This window comes from Scyliorhinus torazame, chromosome 21 (assembly GCF_047496885.1).
Source record: "Scyliorhinus torazame isolate Kashiwa2021f chromosome 21, sScyTor2.1, whole genome shotgun sequence".
NCBI classification, from domain to species: domain Eukaryota; kingdom Metazoa; phylum Chordata; class Chondrichthyes; order Carcharhiniformes; family Scyliorhinidae; genus Scyliorhinus; species Scyliorhinus torazame.
The window spans coordinates 61,181,253-61,201,063 of record NC_092727.1 but is presented as its reverse complement, the minus strand read 5'-3'; the positions used below and the strand labels follow the sequence as shown (position 1 = coordinate 61,201,063).

At 48.6% G+C, this 19,811-nt stretch overlaps 1 protein-coding gene across 1 annotated transcript in view; it reads right to left on the bottom strand.

Annotated features, from left to right (window-relative positions):
- Positions 1–19,811, bottom strand: part of LOC140398312 (suppressor of tumorigenicity 14 protein homolog) — a 141,272-nt gene that overhangs the window by 49,036 nt on the left and 72,425 nt on the right. The window contains exons 3-9 of the mRNA XM_072486861.1: positions 17,247–17,377; positions 14,029–14,099; positions 13,452–13,615; positions 12,577–12,612; positions 12,049–12,283; positions 7,479–7,618; positions 6,463–6,557 (exon numbers count right to left, since the gene is read on the bottom strand). Of these exons, the coding sequence (XP_072342962.1) occupies positions 6,463–6,557; positions 7,479–7,618; positions 12,049–12,283; positions 12,577–12,612; positions 13,452–13,615; positions 14,029–14,099; positions 17,247–17,377 (872 nt within the window). The remainder of the gene's footprint in view (positions 1–6,462; positions 6,558–7,478; positions 7,619–12,048; positions 12,284–12,576; positions 12,613–13,451; positions 13,616–14,028; positions 14,100–17,246; positions 17,378–19,811) is intronic.

Genomic DNA, 19,811 nt, shown 5'->3' with positions numbered 1-19,811 from the left:
TTGCAGTATGAATATGGGGAGAAGGCAAGTTGAATGTTAGCACATAAGCTACGGAGGCAGTTCGAGTCCAGGGAAATATTGACGATACGGATTGAGGCAGGGGAGGGTGGTGGATGTTGTTTATATGGACTTCTATAATGCCTTTGACAAGGTGCCACATGGCAGACTAGTTTAAAAGGTGAAGACACACTGGATCAGAGGTGAGGTGGTAAGATGGATACAGCACTGACTTGGTCACAGAGGCAGAGGGTAGCAGTAGAAGGGTGTTTTTCTGAAGGTTATGACTAGTGCTGTTCCATAGGGACGAAAGAGAAAATGCTGGAAAATCTCAGCGGTTCTAGCAGCATCTGTAGGGAGAGAAAAGAGCTAACGTTTCGAGTCCGATGATTCTTTGTCAAAGCTGAGTCATTGGACTCGAAACATTAGCTCTTTTCTCTTCTACAGATGCTGTCAGACCTGCTGAGATTTTCCAGCATTTTCACTTTCGTTTCAGATTCCAGCATCGTCAGTAATTTGCTTTTATCCTATGTTCCATAGGAAGCTGTGCTGGGGCCTCTGTTGTTTGTAGTGTGCATAAAACGATTTGGAGGAAAATGTAACTGGTCTGATTAGTAAGTTCACGGATGACACCAAGGTTGGTGGAGTGGCAGATAGTGTTGAGGACTGTCAGAGGATACAGCAGGACATAGATTGGTTGGATACTTGGGCAGACAAATGGCAAATGGAGTTTAATCCAGACAAATGTAAGGTAATACATTTTGGTAGGTCTAACAGAAGGGAAGTATACAGTAAATGGCAAAACTCTGAGAAATATAGAAAGTCAGAGAGATCTGTGCGTGCAGGTTTACAGGTCTTTGAAAGTGGCAACAGAAGTGGACAAGGTAGTCAAGAAAGCATACGAAATGCTGGTCTTCATTGGACGGAGCATCGAGTACAAAAACTGGCAAGTCATGCTGCATTTGTATCGAATTTGGCAAGGCTGCACTTGGAATATTGCGCACAATTCTGGTCGCCACACTACCAGAAGGATGTGGAGGCTTTGGAGAGGGTGCAGAGGAGGTTTACCAGGATGTTGACTGGTCTTGAGGGTGTTAGCTATGTGGAGAGGTTAAATAGACACGGACTGTTTTTATTAGAACAACGGAGGTCGAGGGGCAACCTGATAGAGGTCTACAAGATTATCAGGGGCATGGATAGAGCAGCTGGGCAGACACTCTTTTCCTGGGTGGAGGGGTCAGTCACCAGGGGGCATAGGTTTAAGATCCGTGGGGCAAAGTTTAGAGGAGATCTGCAAGGCAGTTTTTTTATACAGAGGGTAGCGAGTGCCTGGAATGCGTTGCCAGGGTAGGTTGTGGAAGCAGATACATTAATGGCCTTCAAAGTGCATCTTGACAAATACATGGATAGGATGGATATAGAGGGTTACGGCACTTGGAAGTGCTGAGGGTTTTGGCAAAGGTTGGTATCATGACCGGTACAGACGTGGAGGGCCGAAGGGCCTGTTCCTGTGCTGTATTGTTCTTTGTACCTTATTATAAAGAAAGTACAACACAAGCCACAAAAGGGAGATATTTAGTCCGGTGATCAAAAAGATTGGTCAAAGAGGCAGGTTTTAAAAGTATTAAGAAGGAAATCAATATGTCTAAAAAAAGTGGAGAAAATGATGGAACTAAAAGCCAATAAATCCTCAGAGCCTGATAATCTACATCCCATGGTGCTAAAGTAGGTGGCTATGGAAATAGTGGATGCATTCATTGTCATCTTCCAGAATCTACAGAATTTTGGAACAGTCCTGGCAGACTGGAAGGGTTCACATGTCACCCCACTATTAAAAAAAGTAGCGAATTGCAGACCAATTAGACCAACATCTGCAGCAGGGAAAGTGCTAGCATCCATCATAAAGGACGTGATAATAGGACACTCCAAAAATATTAAGTTAATTAGACAAAGTCATTATGGATTTTTGAAAGGTAAATCATGTTTTTTGAGGATGTAACTAGTAGGTAACTAATAGATAAGGGTGAACCAGTGGATGTGGTGTATTTGGATTTTCAGAAAACTTTTGATAAAATCCCACATAAGAGATTAGTGTGCAAAATTAAAGTGCATGGGATTGGGGATAATAAGACCATAAGACATAGGAGCGGAAGGCCATTCGGCCCATCGAGTCCACTCCACCATTCAATCATGGCTGATTTCAACTCCATTTACCCGCTCTCTCTCCATAGCCCTTAATTCCTCGAGAAGTCAAGAATTTGTCAACTTCTGTCTTAAAGACACTTAACATCCCGGCCTCCACCGCCCTCTGTGGCAATGAATTCCACAGACCCACCACTCTCTGGCTGAAGAAATTTCTCCTCATCTCTGTTCTAAAGTGACTCCCTTTTATTCTAAGGCTGTGCCCCCGGGTCCTAGTCTCCCCTGCTAATGGAAACAACTTCCCTACATCCACCCTATCTAAGCCATTCATATACTGGCAAGGATTGAGAATTGGTTAGCAGACAGGAAACAGAGTAGGAATAAATGGGTCTGTTTCAGAGTGACAGACAGTGACTAGTGAGGTCCTGCAGGGTCAGTGTTTGGGCCCATATATTCACACGAGACATCAATGATTTGGATGATGGAACCAAATGTAATATTTCCAAGTTTGCTGATTGCACAAAATTTGGTGGGAAGGTGAGTGGTGAGGAGGTTGTTAAGAGACATCAAGGTGATTTAGACAGGTTGAGTGAGTGAGCAAATACATGACAGATGCAGTTTAATGTGGATAAATGTTAAATTATCCACTTCAGACAAAGAAGCAGAATGGCAGAGTATTATTTCAATAATGATTGGGAAATATTCATGTACAAAGGGCCCTTGTACACCAGTCACAAAGCATGCATGCAAGTACAGCAAACAGTTGCCAATGGTATGTTGGCCTTCATTGCAAGGTGATCTGAGTATAGGAGCAAGGATGTCTTACTGCATCTGTACAGGCCTTGGTGAGACCACACTGGGAGTATTGTGTACAGTTTTGATCTCCTAATTTAAAAACAATATACTTGTCATAGAGGTAGTGCAGCAAAGGTTCACTATGCTGATTCCTGAGATGGCAGATTGTTGTACAAGGAGAGATTGGGTGGACGAAGCCTGTATTCACGGAGAAGGATGATGGCGAACATCAATGAAATATCTAAACTGGACAAGCAGCACGGTAGCATTGTGGATAGCACAATTGCTTCACAGCTCCAGGGACCCATGTTCGATTCCGGCTTGGGTCACTGTCTGTGCGGAGTCTGCACATCCTCCCCGTGTGTGCGTGGGTTTTCTCCGTGTGCTCTGGTTTCCTCCCACAGTCCAAAGATGTGCAGGTTAGGTGGATTGGCCATGATAAGTTGCCCTTAGTGTCCAAAATTGCCCTTAGTGCTGGGTGGGGTTACTGGGTTGTGGGGATAGGGTAGAGGTATTGACCTTGGGTAGGGTGCTCTTTCCAAGAGCCGGTGCAGACTCGATGGGCCGAATGGCCTCCTCCTGCACTGTAAATTCTATGGTAAATTCTATGATAAGCTGGATGCATTAGAATAAGATTATTGGGTTAAAGCAAATTACTGCAGACGCTGGAAGCTGAAAGCAAAGAGAAAATGCTGGAAAATCTCGCAGGTCTGGCAGCATCTGTAGGGAGAGAAAATAGATTATGTTTTGAGTCCAGATGACCCTTTGTCAAAGCTAAGACAGAGAAAGCGGGAAATATTTATACTGTGGAGTGAGAATGAAAGATGAGTCATAGCCACAGGAACCCAGGGAAAAGGGGTGCTAATAGCCACAGAAACCCAAGGGGGAAGAGTACTAAGATTATCGGATAGACCATTTAAGATGAAGATGAGGAGAAATTGCTTCACTCAGAGGGTGTTGAACCTGTGGAATTCTCTCCCAGAGGTTAAATATATTTAAGAAGAAAATTAATGGATTTCTAGACTCTAAATAGGTCAGGAGGTATTGGGAGAGCATGGGAGTATGGCGTTGAGGATTGAATGCAGAGCAAGCTCGAAGCGCCGATTGGACAGCTCCTATTTTTGATATTTCTGATAGGCGAATAAGACTTGCTACTAAGTGAAGAATGGCAGCAGAGTTTGGTTGACCTCAAGTTTTCAGAGGCTAGAATATGGGAGTGCAGCCAAGAGTATATTGAATAATCAAATCGGAGGTAATGAGGGATGGATGATGAGAATTTTGGCAGCAGATGTGCTGACACAGGAGTGAGGTCGAGTGATGTTATAGAAGTGGAAATAGGTTGTCTTAGTGACAATGCAAGTGGAAGGTCAGAAGCTCATCTCAGGATGAAATGTTAAGACTGGAGTTACGAACTGACCCAGACTGTCGCCAGGGAGAAGGAATGGAGTTGGGAGTCAGCTAGGGAGTGGAGTTTGGCGCAGGGATCGGAAACAATCACTTCAGCCTTCCCAATATTAAATTAGAGGAAATTTCTGCTCATCCAGTACTGGATGTAGACTAAGCAGACTGGCAATTTAGTAACAGTGGAGTAGTCGAGAGAAGTGATGGTGTGGTAGAGCTGGGTGTCGTCACCATATATGTGTCTACAGATGATATTGCTGAAGGGCAGGCTGTAGATGAGAAATAGGAGAGAACCAAGCAAAGATTATCGTGGTATTCTCTAGTTACAGTTACATAGATAAGAATGGAACCAGAATACTAACAAATTCTGCTATCTTACCTTTATTCTACTATTAGCACTTCTACAGCCCCTACTGACATCATTATCACCCCTTTTTCCTGTGTGCATGACATCTTTGCATTTCTGGAGAGGCGATGGCGTAGTGGTATTGTCACTGGACGGTGATCCAGAGGTCCAGGGTAACCTTCTGGGAACATGGGTTCGCAGGACATACCCAGTAGAGGTAGCAGCGCAGTGGTATACAGTCAGGATGGAGTTGCCCCGGGAGTCCTCAACATCATTCCCGATCCCCATGAAGCCTCATGGTTTCTGGTCAAACATGGGCAAGGTAACTTTCTTATGATTACCATGAGCCGTCTATCCCCAGCTGACGAACCAGTACTCCTGCATGTTGAACACCACTTGCAGGAAGCACTGAGGGTGACAAGGGTACAGAATATACTCTCGGTGGGGGACGTCATTGTCCATCACCAAGAGTGGCTCGTTGACCCAATACTGACCATGCTTTAAAGAACATAACAGCAAGACGGGGACAGGTCGTGAGGGATCCAGCAAGAAAGAAAAACATACCAGACCTCATCTTCATCAACCTGCCTGCCGTAGGTACATCTGTCCATGACAGTATCGGTAGGAGTAACCACCACATGGTTCTTGTGGAGATGAAGTCTCGTCCACATTAAGGATACCATTGTGTGGCACTACCACCGTGCTAAACGGGATAGTTTCAGACAGATCTAGCAAATGAAATGAAAATGAAAAATGAAAATCGTTTATTGTCACGAGTAGGCTTCAATGAAGTTACTGTGAAAAGCCCCTAGTCACCACATTCCGGCGCCTGTTCGGGGAGGCTGGTACGGGAATTGAACCATGCTGCTGGCCTGCCTTGGTCTGCTTTAAAAGCCAGCGATTTAGCCCAGTGTGCTAAACCAGCCTGCTAAACCAAGACTGGGCATCCATTAGGAACTTTGGGCCATCGGCAGCAGCAGAATTGTCCTCAGCCACAATCTGTAATCGCATGGCTCGGCATATCCCCCACTCTACCATTACCACCAAACTAGTTTGGGTTCCTCAGCCCGGGTTCAATGAAGAGTGCAGGAGGACATGCCAGAATCAACACTAGGCATACCGAAAAATGAGGCATCAACCTGGTGAAGATACGACACAAGACTACCTGCATGCCAAACAACAAAAGCAGCTTTTGATAAACAGAGCTAAGCGATTCCACAACCAATGGGTCAGATCTAAGCCCTGTAAGACCTACCACATCCAGTCGTGAATGGTGGTGGACAATTAAATAACTCACTGGAGGAGGAGGCTCCAAAAATATCCCCATCCTCAAATGATGGAGGAGCCCATAATCGTCAGCCAAAAGTGCAGAGTGGATGATCCATCTCGGTCTCCTGCAGAGGTCACCATCATCCCAGATGCCAATGTTCAGCCAATTCGAGTCACTGGCACAGACCGGTAAGGTTGACAATGCACAGGCGGGGGAGGTGGACAAACGCAAGCTCAATAAAATTTAACACAGTGAAGTACACAGTGAAGAGGGGCTGGTTTAGCACAGTGGGCTAAATAGCTGGCTTGCAATGCAAAACAAGGCCAGCAGCGCGGGTTCAATTCCTGTACCGCCCTCCCCAAACAGGCGCCGGAATGTGCCGACTAGGGGCTTTTCACAGTAACTTCATTGAAGCCTACTTGTGACAATAAGCGATTATTATTATAATTATTACTCAGGAATATGTGGTTATAAAAAAGAGTTACAAGGTAAATAAATGGTACATTCTTACCTTCAAGGTCCAGGTACAATGTGATCGAGGTGGATAATAGGCAGGATAGTATGGGGAAGAGAAATTCCCAGGTTGATTTAGAAACTTTCCGCATTCTATCAGAAGAAAAATCACCTTTCTTGTTAATGAGGTACTGTTATCCACTTGTTAAAACACAGATACCCTGGGACTGAATAGGCAAGAGGGGCTTGCAAGGAGGGGCTTGCAAGGAGGGGCTGGCCCCAATGATTCATGCAAAATCCAGCAGGAGGGAGAATGACCACAGTTAAAAATAAATGAGACATGACACTAACCATCATTTGTTTCTAATAAAATACCACATCACAAACAACAAATTAAACAACCACAGGACGCGGAATCAGTATCTCAAAGGAAGGGGCTTCACTTTGAGAAGGGGACCCTATGATTGTGTTCGCAATTGCAGGATGAAACGGGAAATGAAGAATAAAGTCCTGCCAGGTTCACCAGAAAGTATCGATTACTTCACGAATGTTAAAGTAAATTCGCCACAGTCCTAGGTGACCATAGGCTGCTTTCCCCTTTGAGGGAGGAGAACTGACTTGATGATTATTTAACCTGAGGAGCCCCACACCTCAAGTGAGGGGCAAGACTGAGAAAGTGGAGCCTTCATGAAAAACCTCAGCTGGCACGGGAATTGAACCTGAGCTACTGGCCTCGCTCTGCATCACGAACCAGCTGTCAGCCAACTGAGCTAAACCAGCCTTCATGAATGGCCACACAGCTGAAACCATTCACCATCACACATCTCCAAACCAACATTGGTCATCGACAAACCTCTCTAACATCATTTGGCATCAGGGGTCAGGGGCACATGAAGTATGTGATTCAGTACTTAGGAACATTAAGAGTTTCACCTACTATTCTGACAAGTTAACCTGGTATCCAATCTGGAATAAGCATCATTATTACCATTCTCAGTTGGGTCTGGTCCAGACTCAGGACAAAGTCCTAATCCCAGGTCACACTTGAATTCAACTGCAATAGAGATTTTTTACCTTTTTCCTTTGGCAGCTGTCTGAACTCTGCTTTAAATCCTGGGTGATTCTCGTCATCATCTGTTATCAGTGTAACAAGCATCACATTGCGAGAGGATACCAGCTTCAGTGCATTCGTTGGAGGATAGACACCACAGCGCCTGTCCGAGGGCAAGTAAGGCAGAGGCTCTATTAGTACATCTTAGATACGGGTCATTAGCTCTCCATGTTGTGAAGCAGTTTTGCCTATAGGCGACATCTCAACTGAATTCTCACCAATGTTGAGGTAGCTCTCTGTTACATGACAAGACCTCTGAAGGCAAACTCACTCTGTCCTCCCTTTCTTCAGACAGTCACACAACATAAATCAATGGGTAGAAGGATTTATATTGTGAGATCAGAATGTGCCAAAGCTCTGTGCAACCATTCATATATTCACTGTTGAGGTGTAAATAATGCTGCAGCCAATTTTCAGTTAGTTTCTTACAAGCAACAATGTATCAGCCAGATAATCTACTTTTAGGTGCTTACGAGATGAATATTGGCCAGGGCATCGATGAGAATGCTTTTCACATGTCAATATTCTTATATAACACCCGAGAGGGCAGGAAGGGCATCAGTTTAAAATTTTGAAAAAAGCATCTTCAACAGCGCCGCCCTCTTCTCCCCCCCCCCCCCCACCTTCTCCCCCACCCCGGGGGCCACCTCTCCCACAGTGCTGCTCTCTCGCTCCTACCCCGCTCCCCCTGAGCCACCCCTCCCACAACGCAGCCCTCTCTCCTCCCCCCTCCCCCGAGCCACTACTCCCACAGCACCACGCACCCTCCCCACCCCCCCCCCCCCCCCCCCCCACCCCCGGGGCAACCACTCCCACAGTGCCACCCTCTCTCCTACCCCCCTCCCCCAGGGCCACCCCTCCCACAGCGCCACGCGCCCCGCCGGGGCCCCCTCTGTTGAGGAAAACGCAAAGATGTAATTTGAAACATGAAGGTCTGATGATAAAACCCAAGGAACATGAGAAAAAGCAAAGTAACAGAAAGGACCCCATAAAAATAAATGTAATGAAATGCGAAAGTGAAATAGTAAAAGGCGCTCGAATGGTTAACTGCAGGCAAAGGTTCTTTAGAAGGCAGACAGCCATTATCACACAGGCCTTGAGAAAAGGAAGCAGTTTGTGCTGTAACCAGATATCTTTGGTCAGAGAAAGTTTTAGAAAAGTTAAGTTTTAAGTTATATAAATAGAATGAGTTTTATACCCTTTAATAGAAGTTAATTAGTTTAGCAAGCAATTGAAAGGCTGGAATGCCCCAGAATAATTAACAGGAAACCTCCCTTCCAGTAAACTGGCAAACCAAGGTCAGATTAACATTAACATGATGTGGACTTGATGTGGAATCACATGGACAGAAAGGGTATTGCGATCAGGAGCAGAAGAAAATACTTTAGAATAATGTCATGTAATCAGCAAAGCTTTTTTTAAAGGTGGTATATATCCTAGATGGCCCCCAGCCAGGCACTCTCACTCACTCTCAGCTTGCAGAGTGATCTCGGTCATGGGAAGGACTGAACACGAAAGCCAAGCAGAACCGTAGAACAACCGGGAGGAGAGCAACAGATAAAGGTGATGCACGATTAATGACCACTAAAGCGAGGTTGTAGTCCAACTGAAGGCTGAAAAAAAATGAAAATCGCTTATTGTCACAAGTAGGCTTCAAATGAAGTTACTGTGAAAAGCCCCTAGTCACCACATTCCGGCGCCTGTTCGGGGAGGCTCTTACGGGAATTGACCCGTGCTGCTGGCCTGCCTAGGTCTGTTTTCAAAGCCAGCGATTTAGCCCTGTGCTAAACAGCCCCTGGCTTTAATAAGCTAGATGTTTCCCCAGCAGCTCAGGTACAGAATGAAGGCTGCTGGGGCGGCACGGGTTCTTATACCCTGCCTATGCGGGTGGAGCTATCATACATTCTACCAATAGAACGCATACAGTTTCCACCAATGGTGCTTTAGCCTGTCAGGTACCGTAATACCTATAATACCACAAAAGGAGAGATTGTCGAGGAGGCCCAGGAAGGTTTGATCAACCGACCAGGAGAATCCAGAAGCAAGGGCTTTTTACTTTCCTGTAAAGACAGTGATTTTATCTTTTAAAAGAAAAAATAAAATAGCTTAAAGTTTTAACCTGAAACAGTGGTTTATTAAAAAGTCTACTTTACTTACCTAGCAACGCGGGACCCAGGATCGAGGCTACTAGATGGTAATTAGATAAAATCCTTCTATGAAGATACGGGTTATCCCGGGGAATAACTTGAAACACTAGTTTGACCTGAATAGCACTCGTTAGTAAGTCTGCATAGGTGTCGGGGAGTGTGAATCCCTGTCCACCATTTAGAATCTCTTGACCCTTGGTCCGTCAGGGGGAAACCTAAGAAGTCTAAGAACAGTGGTGAGGTTTAAATACACCTCCCACAGCACCGCAACATGCCCTGGGGCCGCCGCTCACACAGCACCGTGTGCCCCTCCCCCGGGGCCACCCCTCCCACAGCACCACACTCTCCGGGGCCACAGCACCACACTCACCGGGGCCACCCCTCCCACAGCGCCGCGTTTCCTTGTGGACGGCTCTCCCATAGCGCCACGCTCCACTGGGCCGCCCTCCCCAGGGGCCGCCCCTCCCACAGTGCTGCGCGGCCCCGGAGCTGTCCCTCCCACAGCGCCACACTCCCCCGGGGCCGCCTCTCCCACAGCGCCACACTCCCCCGGGGCCGCCCCTCCCACAACGCCACACTCCCCCGGGGCCGCCTCTCCCACAGTGCCGCACTCCCCCGGGGCCTCCTCTCCCACAGCGCCACACTCCCCCGGGGCCGCCTCTCCCACAGCGCCACACTCCCCCGGGGCCGCCTCTCCCACAGCGCCACACTCCCCCGGGGCCGCCTCTCCCACAGTGCCGCACTCTTCCGGGTCCACCCCTCCCACAGCGCCACACTCCCCCGGGGCCTCCTCTCCCACAGTGCCGCACTCTTCCGGGTCCACCCCTCCCACAGCGCCACACTCCCCCGGGGCCTCCTCTCCCACAGCGCCACACTCCCCCGGGGCCGCCTCTCCCACAGTGCCGCACTCTTCCGGGTCCACCCCTCCCACAGCGCCACATTCCCCCGGGGCCTCCTCTCCCACAGTGCCGCACTCTCCCGGGGCCGCCCCTCCCACAGCGCCACACTCCCCCGGGGCCTCCTCTCCCACAGCGCCGCACTCTCCCGGGGCCTCCTCTCCCACAGCGCCACACTCCCCCGGGGCCGCCTCTCCCACAGCGCCACACTCCCCCGGGGCCTCCTCTCCCACAGCGCCACACTCCCCCGGTGCCGCCTCTCCCACAGCGCCACACTCCCCCGGTGCCGCCTCTCCCACAGCGCCACACTCCCCCTGGGGCCTCCTCTCCCACAGTGCCGCACTCTCCCGGGGCCTCCTCTCCCACAGTGCCGCACTCTTCCGGGGCCACCCCTCCCACAGCGCCACACTCCCCCGGGGCCTCCTCTCCCACAGCGCCGCGCTCCCCCGGGGCCGCCCCTCCCACAGCGCCACACTCCCCCGGGGCCTCCTCTCCCACAGCGCCGCGCTCCCCCGGGGCCGCCCCTCCCACAGCGCCACACTCCCCCGGGGCCGCCTCTCCCACAGCGCCACACTCCCCCGGGGCTGCCTCTCCCACAGCGCCACACTCCCCGGGGCCTCCTCTCCCACAGTGCCGCACTCTCCCGGGGCCTCCTCTCCCACAGCGCCGCACTCTCCCGGGGCCGCCCCTCCCACAGCGCCACACTCCCCCGGGGCCTCCTCTCCCACAGCGCCGCACTCTCCCGGGGCCTCCTCTCCCACAGTGCCGCACTCCCCCGGGGCCGCCCCTCCCACAGCGCCACACTCCCCCGGGGCCGCCTCTCCCACAGCGCCACACTCCCCCAGGGCCGCCCCTCCCACAGCGCCACACTCCCCCGGTGCTGCCTCCCCCACAGCGCCACACTCCCCGGGGCCGCCTCTCCCACAGCGCCACACTCCCCTGGGCCGCCCTCCCCAGGGGCCGCCCCTCCCACAGTGCCGCGCGGTCCCGGAGCTGCCCCTCCCACAGTGCCGTGCTCCTCTCGGCAACCCCTCCCACAGCGCCACACTCCTAAGAGGCTGCCCCTCTCACAGAGCCACGTACCCTCGTGGCCGCCCCTCACACAGCACCGCACCCCCCCCAGACCACCCCTCCCACAGCAGGCACCCCCCCCTCCCCCCGGGGCCCCGCCCCACCCCACAGTGCCATGCTCCGTTGGGGCCGACCTTCCCACAGCGCTGTGCTATCATTGGGACTGCCATGAAGTCTCAACTTGGATTATGTTGATGTTAAAGATGTTTCTGTCTGAGAATCACTGAATCAAGATATCCCACCAGCACCAAGTAGAGTTTTTTCCCCAGTCCGAAGCAGGTTGGCCATTCAGCTGGAGCTACAGACTCTTAACCGATTGGGAAACACAGAACTGAATAGAAACAAGCAAATTCAATCCTGAGCTGGCGCAGTTTCACCAGCAGAGAAATGTATGTTTGGTCTGAGTTTCTGCTACTTACTCTGTTATTTCTCGTTTTTCAATTGGACTCAACGAATCATAAACTGTGACAAAGTCATTCTGGCAGATCCTTTCCAGGTCAAAGGTCACAAAGTTGAGTTCAAGAATATGGTCAGGATCTGCCCGGATTATCCACTGACACCAGGAATCAGCGGGGTAGGGAGAATCCGGGAAACCTGGTGATGTGAATACACCGCTTTTCCCGGCGGTTGCATGCAGGTCATAAGTGCAGCTTTCTGTCAGAGAGAAAGAAAGAATTATAAAACATTGGCACAGCGAAATCTTCCACCTGTATTCTGCCCTCCCATATTCACAGTTCCATCACACAATTCTCTGTGATCTTGGGGAAATCACCATGAACGGAAGGCCAGGTTCAAATCCAGTCCCACACCCTGGCACCAATTACCACTGCCCATACATGTCAAAACCTACAGTCCAAGCTATTAGTTGCTGCTTACAAAACTGACATGTGGCAGATCCTTGCCATAAGTTACACCTTCTATTCAGACCCAATCTCCTGGGTACTTACTGTCCTTTGGTGGCTTCACCTTTCTTGGATCAGCACCTGAAAGCACAAAGTACAGCATTAGTACAATCCTGGGACAGAATGCGTCCACTTCCCCCAACCCTACCAAACCACCTCGTCCCACTCCCACATTATCCACTGACGCACACTGCTCACCTCTCTCCCCTCCCATTGTCCACCACCCCTCTGTCATCTGCCCATCTGCTCTGCACCAACCCTTGTCGCATCCCCACCCCGCCACACTGACCCTACATCTCCCACTCTCTTGACTGTTCTAAACTTCAAACCCAGGGAAACCATCGAGGGGTGAGGAGAGAGTGCGAGAGAGAGCAGTTCGGTGGTGGGTACTGGTGACTTTGCCTCCAGAACAATCTGGAATAGTAGATGGTTTCAGCAGAGAGCTGACAAGTATTTTCTGCTGTCCAGACAGACCGGCTGATAAATGGTTGCAGCAATTATGTACATAACACACTGGAGTCAGAATCTCCCGTCATTGAGGAAATGAAAACAAAGGTTACACCAGGAAAAATGAACAGGGTGGGTTTAGTTGGGCAGGTGCAAATGAACAAAGGTCAGGAGTGAGGCAAACCAAGGAAAGGTCAAAAGGAATTGAAATGGAGATTGAAATGAAGAGGGTGAGGATTCTGTCAGATAGGAGGGGGGGTGGAGCTGGATATTTCAGTGGGCAGAGGCAAGGGGTAGAACAGGGATAGTGCTGGGAGAGGTGGTACAGGAGCACGTGAGGGAGAATTTGTCGTTAATTCCACACTTTCCTCATCTCTACCAAAGATAATTCACAATGAAGTGCTCATGTAGGTGAAACCATTGGACCCTCACTCAGTCTGCACAGAACACATTGGAAAACAAGCCACACTTACGATCAACGACCATGTTGGCAACCCTTAATGAGTTGTAACTAATTTTTGCTTTAGACCGGCTAGACGTCGATGCAGATAGACCACGAATAGCTTCATCAAGTTCAGCCTCATTCTCTGGTGGGACTCGACATTCAAGCCAGTAGTAGGCAATCACAGAGCCTTCACTGAAGGGAGGAGAAGGAGAAGTCAGCTCACACATCCCAAGCAAAAATAAAATCCTCAATAGTTCACAAAGCTCAAAGAAATTAAGACAATGAGAGATAAGGAAGTTCAACCTCTGTGTAAAGGACAACAAGCACTCATGAGCAGCACTCTCACTCCAAATTAACCAAATCTACAAACTCAGATTCTGAGCACACAGTTAATGAGTGGGATATGAAGTGTCAATGTATGTCCCAGGAACCAACGCCCTGGGGAACCAACGCCCTGGCAACGGGCAACCTCTCCCACCCTCTTCCTGGCCCCCCCGGTCCAGCCTCCCGGCTGCCCCCTGTCCAGCCACCTTGAGAATCATGAAGCTGTACCACAACAAAGCTGCACAGCCAAGCTCAGGAGTAAAATGTCCACGTGAGCATACCTGAATGCAGTGACAGTAGATTGGACATAGTAAGGAGCCACTCCATTGTTATCCATATAGGTTTCCTGAAGCTGAAACAGCAAAACAAATGACTTAAAATACAATCTTGTATATTTTTACTGTAAATTAAACCCACATTTAATCTACACCAATAAAACGTTTGAAGAGAAGGGAATAACTTCAGCTCTATCGTGTGTGGACCGGTGGGTTTACCTGCAATTCAGAGTGCGTGTAAGGATTGTAATCCATGCTGTACCTTTCCTGGGTAGTGTTTGATCGGAACAGTTTACAAAGAACAAAGAGAAGTACAGCACAGGAACAGGCCCTTCAGCCCTCCAAGCCTGCATCAACCATGCTGCCCGTCTAGCCCAAAACCTTCTACACCCCCGGGATCCATATCCCTCTATTCCCATCCTATTCGTATTTGTCAAGATTATTGTACTATTGCACCTGGTTCCACCACCTTCTCCGGCAGCGAGTTCCAGGCACCCAGTACCTTCTGTATCAGAAAACTTCCCTCGCACATCTCCTCTAAACTTTTCCCCTCCCACCTTAAACCTATTTCCCCCAGTAATTGGCTCTTCCACCCTGGGAAAAAGCTTCTGACTATAGAGTGAGCTTTATTATGTTGTTACAGTATACAAACGATTTGGAGGAAAATGTAGCTTGTCTGATTAATAAGTTTGCGATGACACCAAGGAGTAGAAGATAGTGTTCAGGATTGTCATAGGGTATAGCAGGACATAGATAGGTGGAGACTTGGGGAGAGACATGGCAAATGGAGTTTAATCCGGACAAATGTGAGGTGATGCATTTTTGTAGGTCTAACATAAGGTGGAGAAATATACCGCAAATGGCAAAACCTTGCTACGGCCGCACTTGGAATATTGTGCGCAATTCTGGTCGCCACACTACCAGAAGGATGTGGGGGCTTTGGAGAGGGTGCAGAGGAGGTTTACCAGGATGTTGCCTGGTCTGGGGGGTCATTAGCTATACGGAGAGGCTGAATAGACTCAGACTGTTTTCATTAGAACGACGGAGATTGAGAGGCAACCTGATAGAGGTCCACAAGGTTATGAGAGGCATCGATAGAGTGGATGGGCAGGCACTCTTTCCCAGGGTGGCGGGGTCAGTTACTGGGGGGCAAAGGTTTAAGGTCCGTGGGACAAGGTTTAGAGAAGATGTGGCAGGCAGGTTTTTACACAGAGGGTGGCGAGTTCCTGGAACGCACTGCCAGGGGGGGTTGTGGAAGCAGATATATTAATGCCGTTCAGAAGGCATCACAACAAATACATGGATAGGATGCGTATAGAGGGATACGGCACTGGGAAGTGCTGAGGAATTTGGCCATGGGTGGCATCATGACTGGTACAGGCTTGGGGGGCTGAAGGGCCTGTTCCTGTGCTGTATTGTTCTTTGCACTCTGTATCTAACCCCATATTGTACCTGTCCTGGGAGTGTTTGATGGGGACAGTGTGGAGGAAATTTTACTTTGTACTTAACCCCGTGCTGTACCTGCCCTGGAAGTGTTTGATATGGACAACGTAAAGGTATCTAACTCTGTGCTGTACCTGTCCTCGGAATAGACTCCTCGAGGTGACCAGCACTGAAAAGGCTCTTTGGTCCATCATGTCTGTGCCAGTCAAAAAAAAACACCTAACCATTCTAATCCCATCTTCCAGCACTTAGCCCATAGCCTTGTATGCTTTGGCATCGCAAGTGCACATCTAAATACTTCTTAAATATATGTGGGTGTCTGCCTCCACCACCCTTTCAGGCAGCGAGTTCCAGATTCCCACCACCCTCTGGGTGAAAAAGTTATTCCTCACATCCTCTCTAAACCCCCTGTCCTTAACCTTAAATCTATGCCTCCTGGTCATTGATCCCTCCACCAAGGTGAAACGTTTCTTCTTGTCGACTCTATCTACATCACAATCATGTCCCCTCTCAGTCTCCTCTGCTCCAGAAGGAAAACAACTCCAGTTTATCCAATCTCTCTCCATAGCTAAAACTCCCGGGCAACATCCTGGTAAACCTCCTCTGCACCCTTTCCAGTGCTGTCACATCGCTTCTCTAATGTGGATTCCAGGACTTCACACAATATTCGAGCTGTGGCCTAACCAATATTTTATACAGTTTCAGCATAACCTCCCTGCTCTTAAACTCTATGCCTCGGCCAATAAAGGCAAGTATACATTCTTAACCACTGTATCCACCTGCTCTGCTACCTTAAAGGATCACTGTACATGCACACCAAGATCCCTCTGATCCTTGGTGCTTCCCAAGGCCCTGCCGTTTATCCTGTATTCCCTTGCCCTGTTTGTCCTGCCCAAGTGCATCACCTCACACTTATCCGGATTGAATTCCATTTGCCAATGATCAGCCCATCTGACCAGTATGTTTATATCTTCCTGTAATTGAAGGTTATCCTCCTCATTATTTACCACCCCACCAATTTTCATATCATCCACAAACTTACAGATCAACTCTCCTACATTCATATGGGCGCACGGCAGCACAGTGATTAGCACTGTTGCTTCACAGCGCCAGGGACCCAGATTCGATTGCCAGCTTGGGTCACTGTCTGTGTGGAGTCTGCATGTTTCCCCTGTGTCTGCGTGGGTTTTCTCCTTGTGCTCCGGTTTCCTCCCACAAGTCCTGAAAGTCGTGCTTGTTAGATGAATTGGACATTCTGAATTCTCCCTCTTAAATAAATAATCTTTATTGTCACAAGTAGACTTACATTAACACTGCAATGAAGTTACTGTGAAAAGCGCCTAGTCGCCACATTCCGGCGCCTGTTCGGGTAAACAGAGTGAGAATTCAGAACTCTCAGCTGGTACGGGAATTGAACCCACGCTGCTGGCCTTGTTCTGCATCACAAACCAGCTGTCTAGCCCACTGAGCTACTAGCGAGGAATACCCGGGTACACTCAGTGTACCCGAACAGGCGCCATAGTCTGGCGACTAGGGGTTTTCACAGTAACTTCATTGCAGTATTAATGTAAGCATACTTGTGACACTAATATTATATATAAATCATTTATATAAACCACAAACAGCAAAGGCCCAGACATGGATTCCTGTGCGACCCCACTGGACACAGGCTTTCAGTCAGAAAATGTTTGATGGGGATAGTGTAGAGAGAGATTTATTCTGTATCTAACCCCATGCTGTACCTGTCCGGAGAATGTTTGCTGGTATAAGCATAAACTCACCATTTCCTCGACTGTAACTGCAAGGTTCTTAAATTCTTGGGACTCCGAATCCTCCAGTTCCTCAGTGAACTGCTGGTTTGTGATGTTAAGATAACCATTATACATTTTCTTGATTCGATTATCTGGGCGAACTAATAGAGATACAAACTGTCGTTGGCAATAAGAATGATTTTCATTTAGCATTTCTCAAGTTCCCCCCCTCTATCAGTTTTAATTCTACACCACTGCCAAACATATTCACAGTATTTAGCCCAGACTCCAATTGTCCTGTATCCTAGTAATTCAATTCTGTAGTTGGATTTTATGCTGACCTCAACTTTTTCTTCAACTTTCTGCCCTGCAACCAATTCTGCATACGTCTTGGATCTTCATTCCAATGGGAATATTTCCCAATTTCTCAACAGCTGCTTCCTCAGATATCGGGCTGGGTTCTCCCGTATGCCAGCTGCGTTTTACTGGGTGGCGCGCCCTCGCCGGCAGTGGGATTCTCCGTTCCTGCCACCTGTCAATGGGATTTCCCATTCCGTCACCACTCTGCTGGAAGACAAGTGAGCGCGGGTGCGCTGCTGGTGCAACGGAGAATCCCGCCGGCGGCGAATCCAGCCTCTTATCTTTCAAACAGCTTCTGAACTTTACTTACCTTCCAAACCTGCTCTCCAAACATGCGCAACAGTTCACCCGTGCTCCCTGCTGACTCAACTTACCTACACCAACCTTACCCTGCAGTGGACTAGACTTTAACTCTGAATCTTTTTGTTCTCTCTATTCCCCATCCACTCCTCGGATCTAAATGAATGCGACACAACCAGGCCTACCCAACTTGAAAAAACAGGAAATGCTGCAAACACTCAGCAGAGTTCGCAGCATCGGAGACAGGGAAACAGGGAAACGGGATCAATGACCTTTCATCTGAAGAGTTACATTTTTTTCAATTTCAATTCATCCGTGTTCTCAACTGCCCTCTTATCCTCCATTGATTTCTGCCCCCCCCGCCCCTTGTTAATTCCCCAGTCAACTTTCATGGCCACCCACTAAACTTCCATCTCACGTGGCCTCACCCAACTCCGGTGCCATAAATCAGGTCCAAAAGCAACACCGTCTCCCAAGGCAAGAGCAGCATCACTCAAAACCTGTTGGATTTACCAAGTCTGGCATCAAACTCCCAAAGCAATTGTTCTACTTAGGACTTGCAGCAGGAGATGCCCAAGAGGACAGCAGTACTCTGACCTCAATGCATTGATGAAGAGCTCAAACATCTCATAGAAATGTCGAAACTAGAAGCAGGCATGGGCCGTTCAGCCCTTCTTACCTGCTCCACAATTCAGTACGATCATGGCTGATTCTCGATCTCAATTCCATATTCCCGATTTCCCCAATACCCCTTGATGCCATTAAAATCTATTTTTAAAATCTATCTCTTCCTTGAATACATTGTGATTTGGCCTCCACAGCATTCTGTGGTAGAGAATTCCCCCGGTTCACTACCCTCTTGAGTAAAGATTTTTCTTCATCTCAGTCCTAAATGGTCTACCATGTACCTGAGATTATTTTCTCTGGTTCTCGATTCCTCAAACAGGGAAAACATCTTCCCTGCATCTAATCTGTCCAGCCCGATTAGAATTTTGTGTGTTTCAATTAGAACTCCTCTCATCCTTCTAAATGCTAGTGAACCTCTGCTGGCTCATGGGAGCCCCTAGTTTATTACAGACCAAAATGGAGAAGGTTCATTCAGGACGGCACTAGACAGATGCATCAGATAACGTATGCAGAGGCAAATTCAAGGCGTTGGGAAAGTGCACAAGTCTCCAAGCACCTCATCTGCCTGTTTCTTCCAAGCACCGAATATCTTCAGAAGATACAGCAGAATATAGATCGATTGGAGACTTGGTCGGAGAGATGACAGATGGAGTTTAATCCGGACAAATGTGAGATAATGCATTTTGGAAGGTCTAATATAGTTGGGAAATATACTGTAAATGGCAAAACCCAACATTGACAGGTAGAGGGATCTGGGTGTACAGATCCAGAGGTTACTGAAAGTGGCATCGCAGATGGAGGAGGTAGCCAAGAAGGCATGCATCAGCCAGGGCATTGCGGATAAAAATTGGCAAGTCATGCTGCAGCTGTACAGAACCTTAGTTAGGCCACTTGGAATATAGTGTTCAATTCTGGGGGGAGGCTTTGGAGAAGGATGGGGAGGCTTTGGAGAGGTATAGAAGATGTTTACTGGGATGTTGCCTGGTATGGAGGGCATTAGCTATGAGGAGATGTTAGATAAACTTGGTTTGTTCTCACTGAAACAACGGAGGTTGAGGGATGACCTGATAGAAGTCTACAAAATTATTAGGGGCATGGGCAGAGTGGATAGTCAGAAGCGTTTTCCAGGGTGGAAGAGTCAATTACTAGGGGACATAAGGTGCGAGGGGAAAAGTTTAGAGGAGATGTGCGAGGGAAGCTTTTTTATTTCAAAAGGATAGTGGGTGGCTGGAACATGCTGCTGGAGGTATGGTGGAACCAGGTATGGTAGTGATGTTAAGGGGTGTCTTGACAAATATATGAATACGA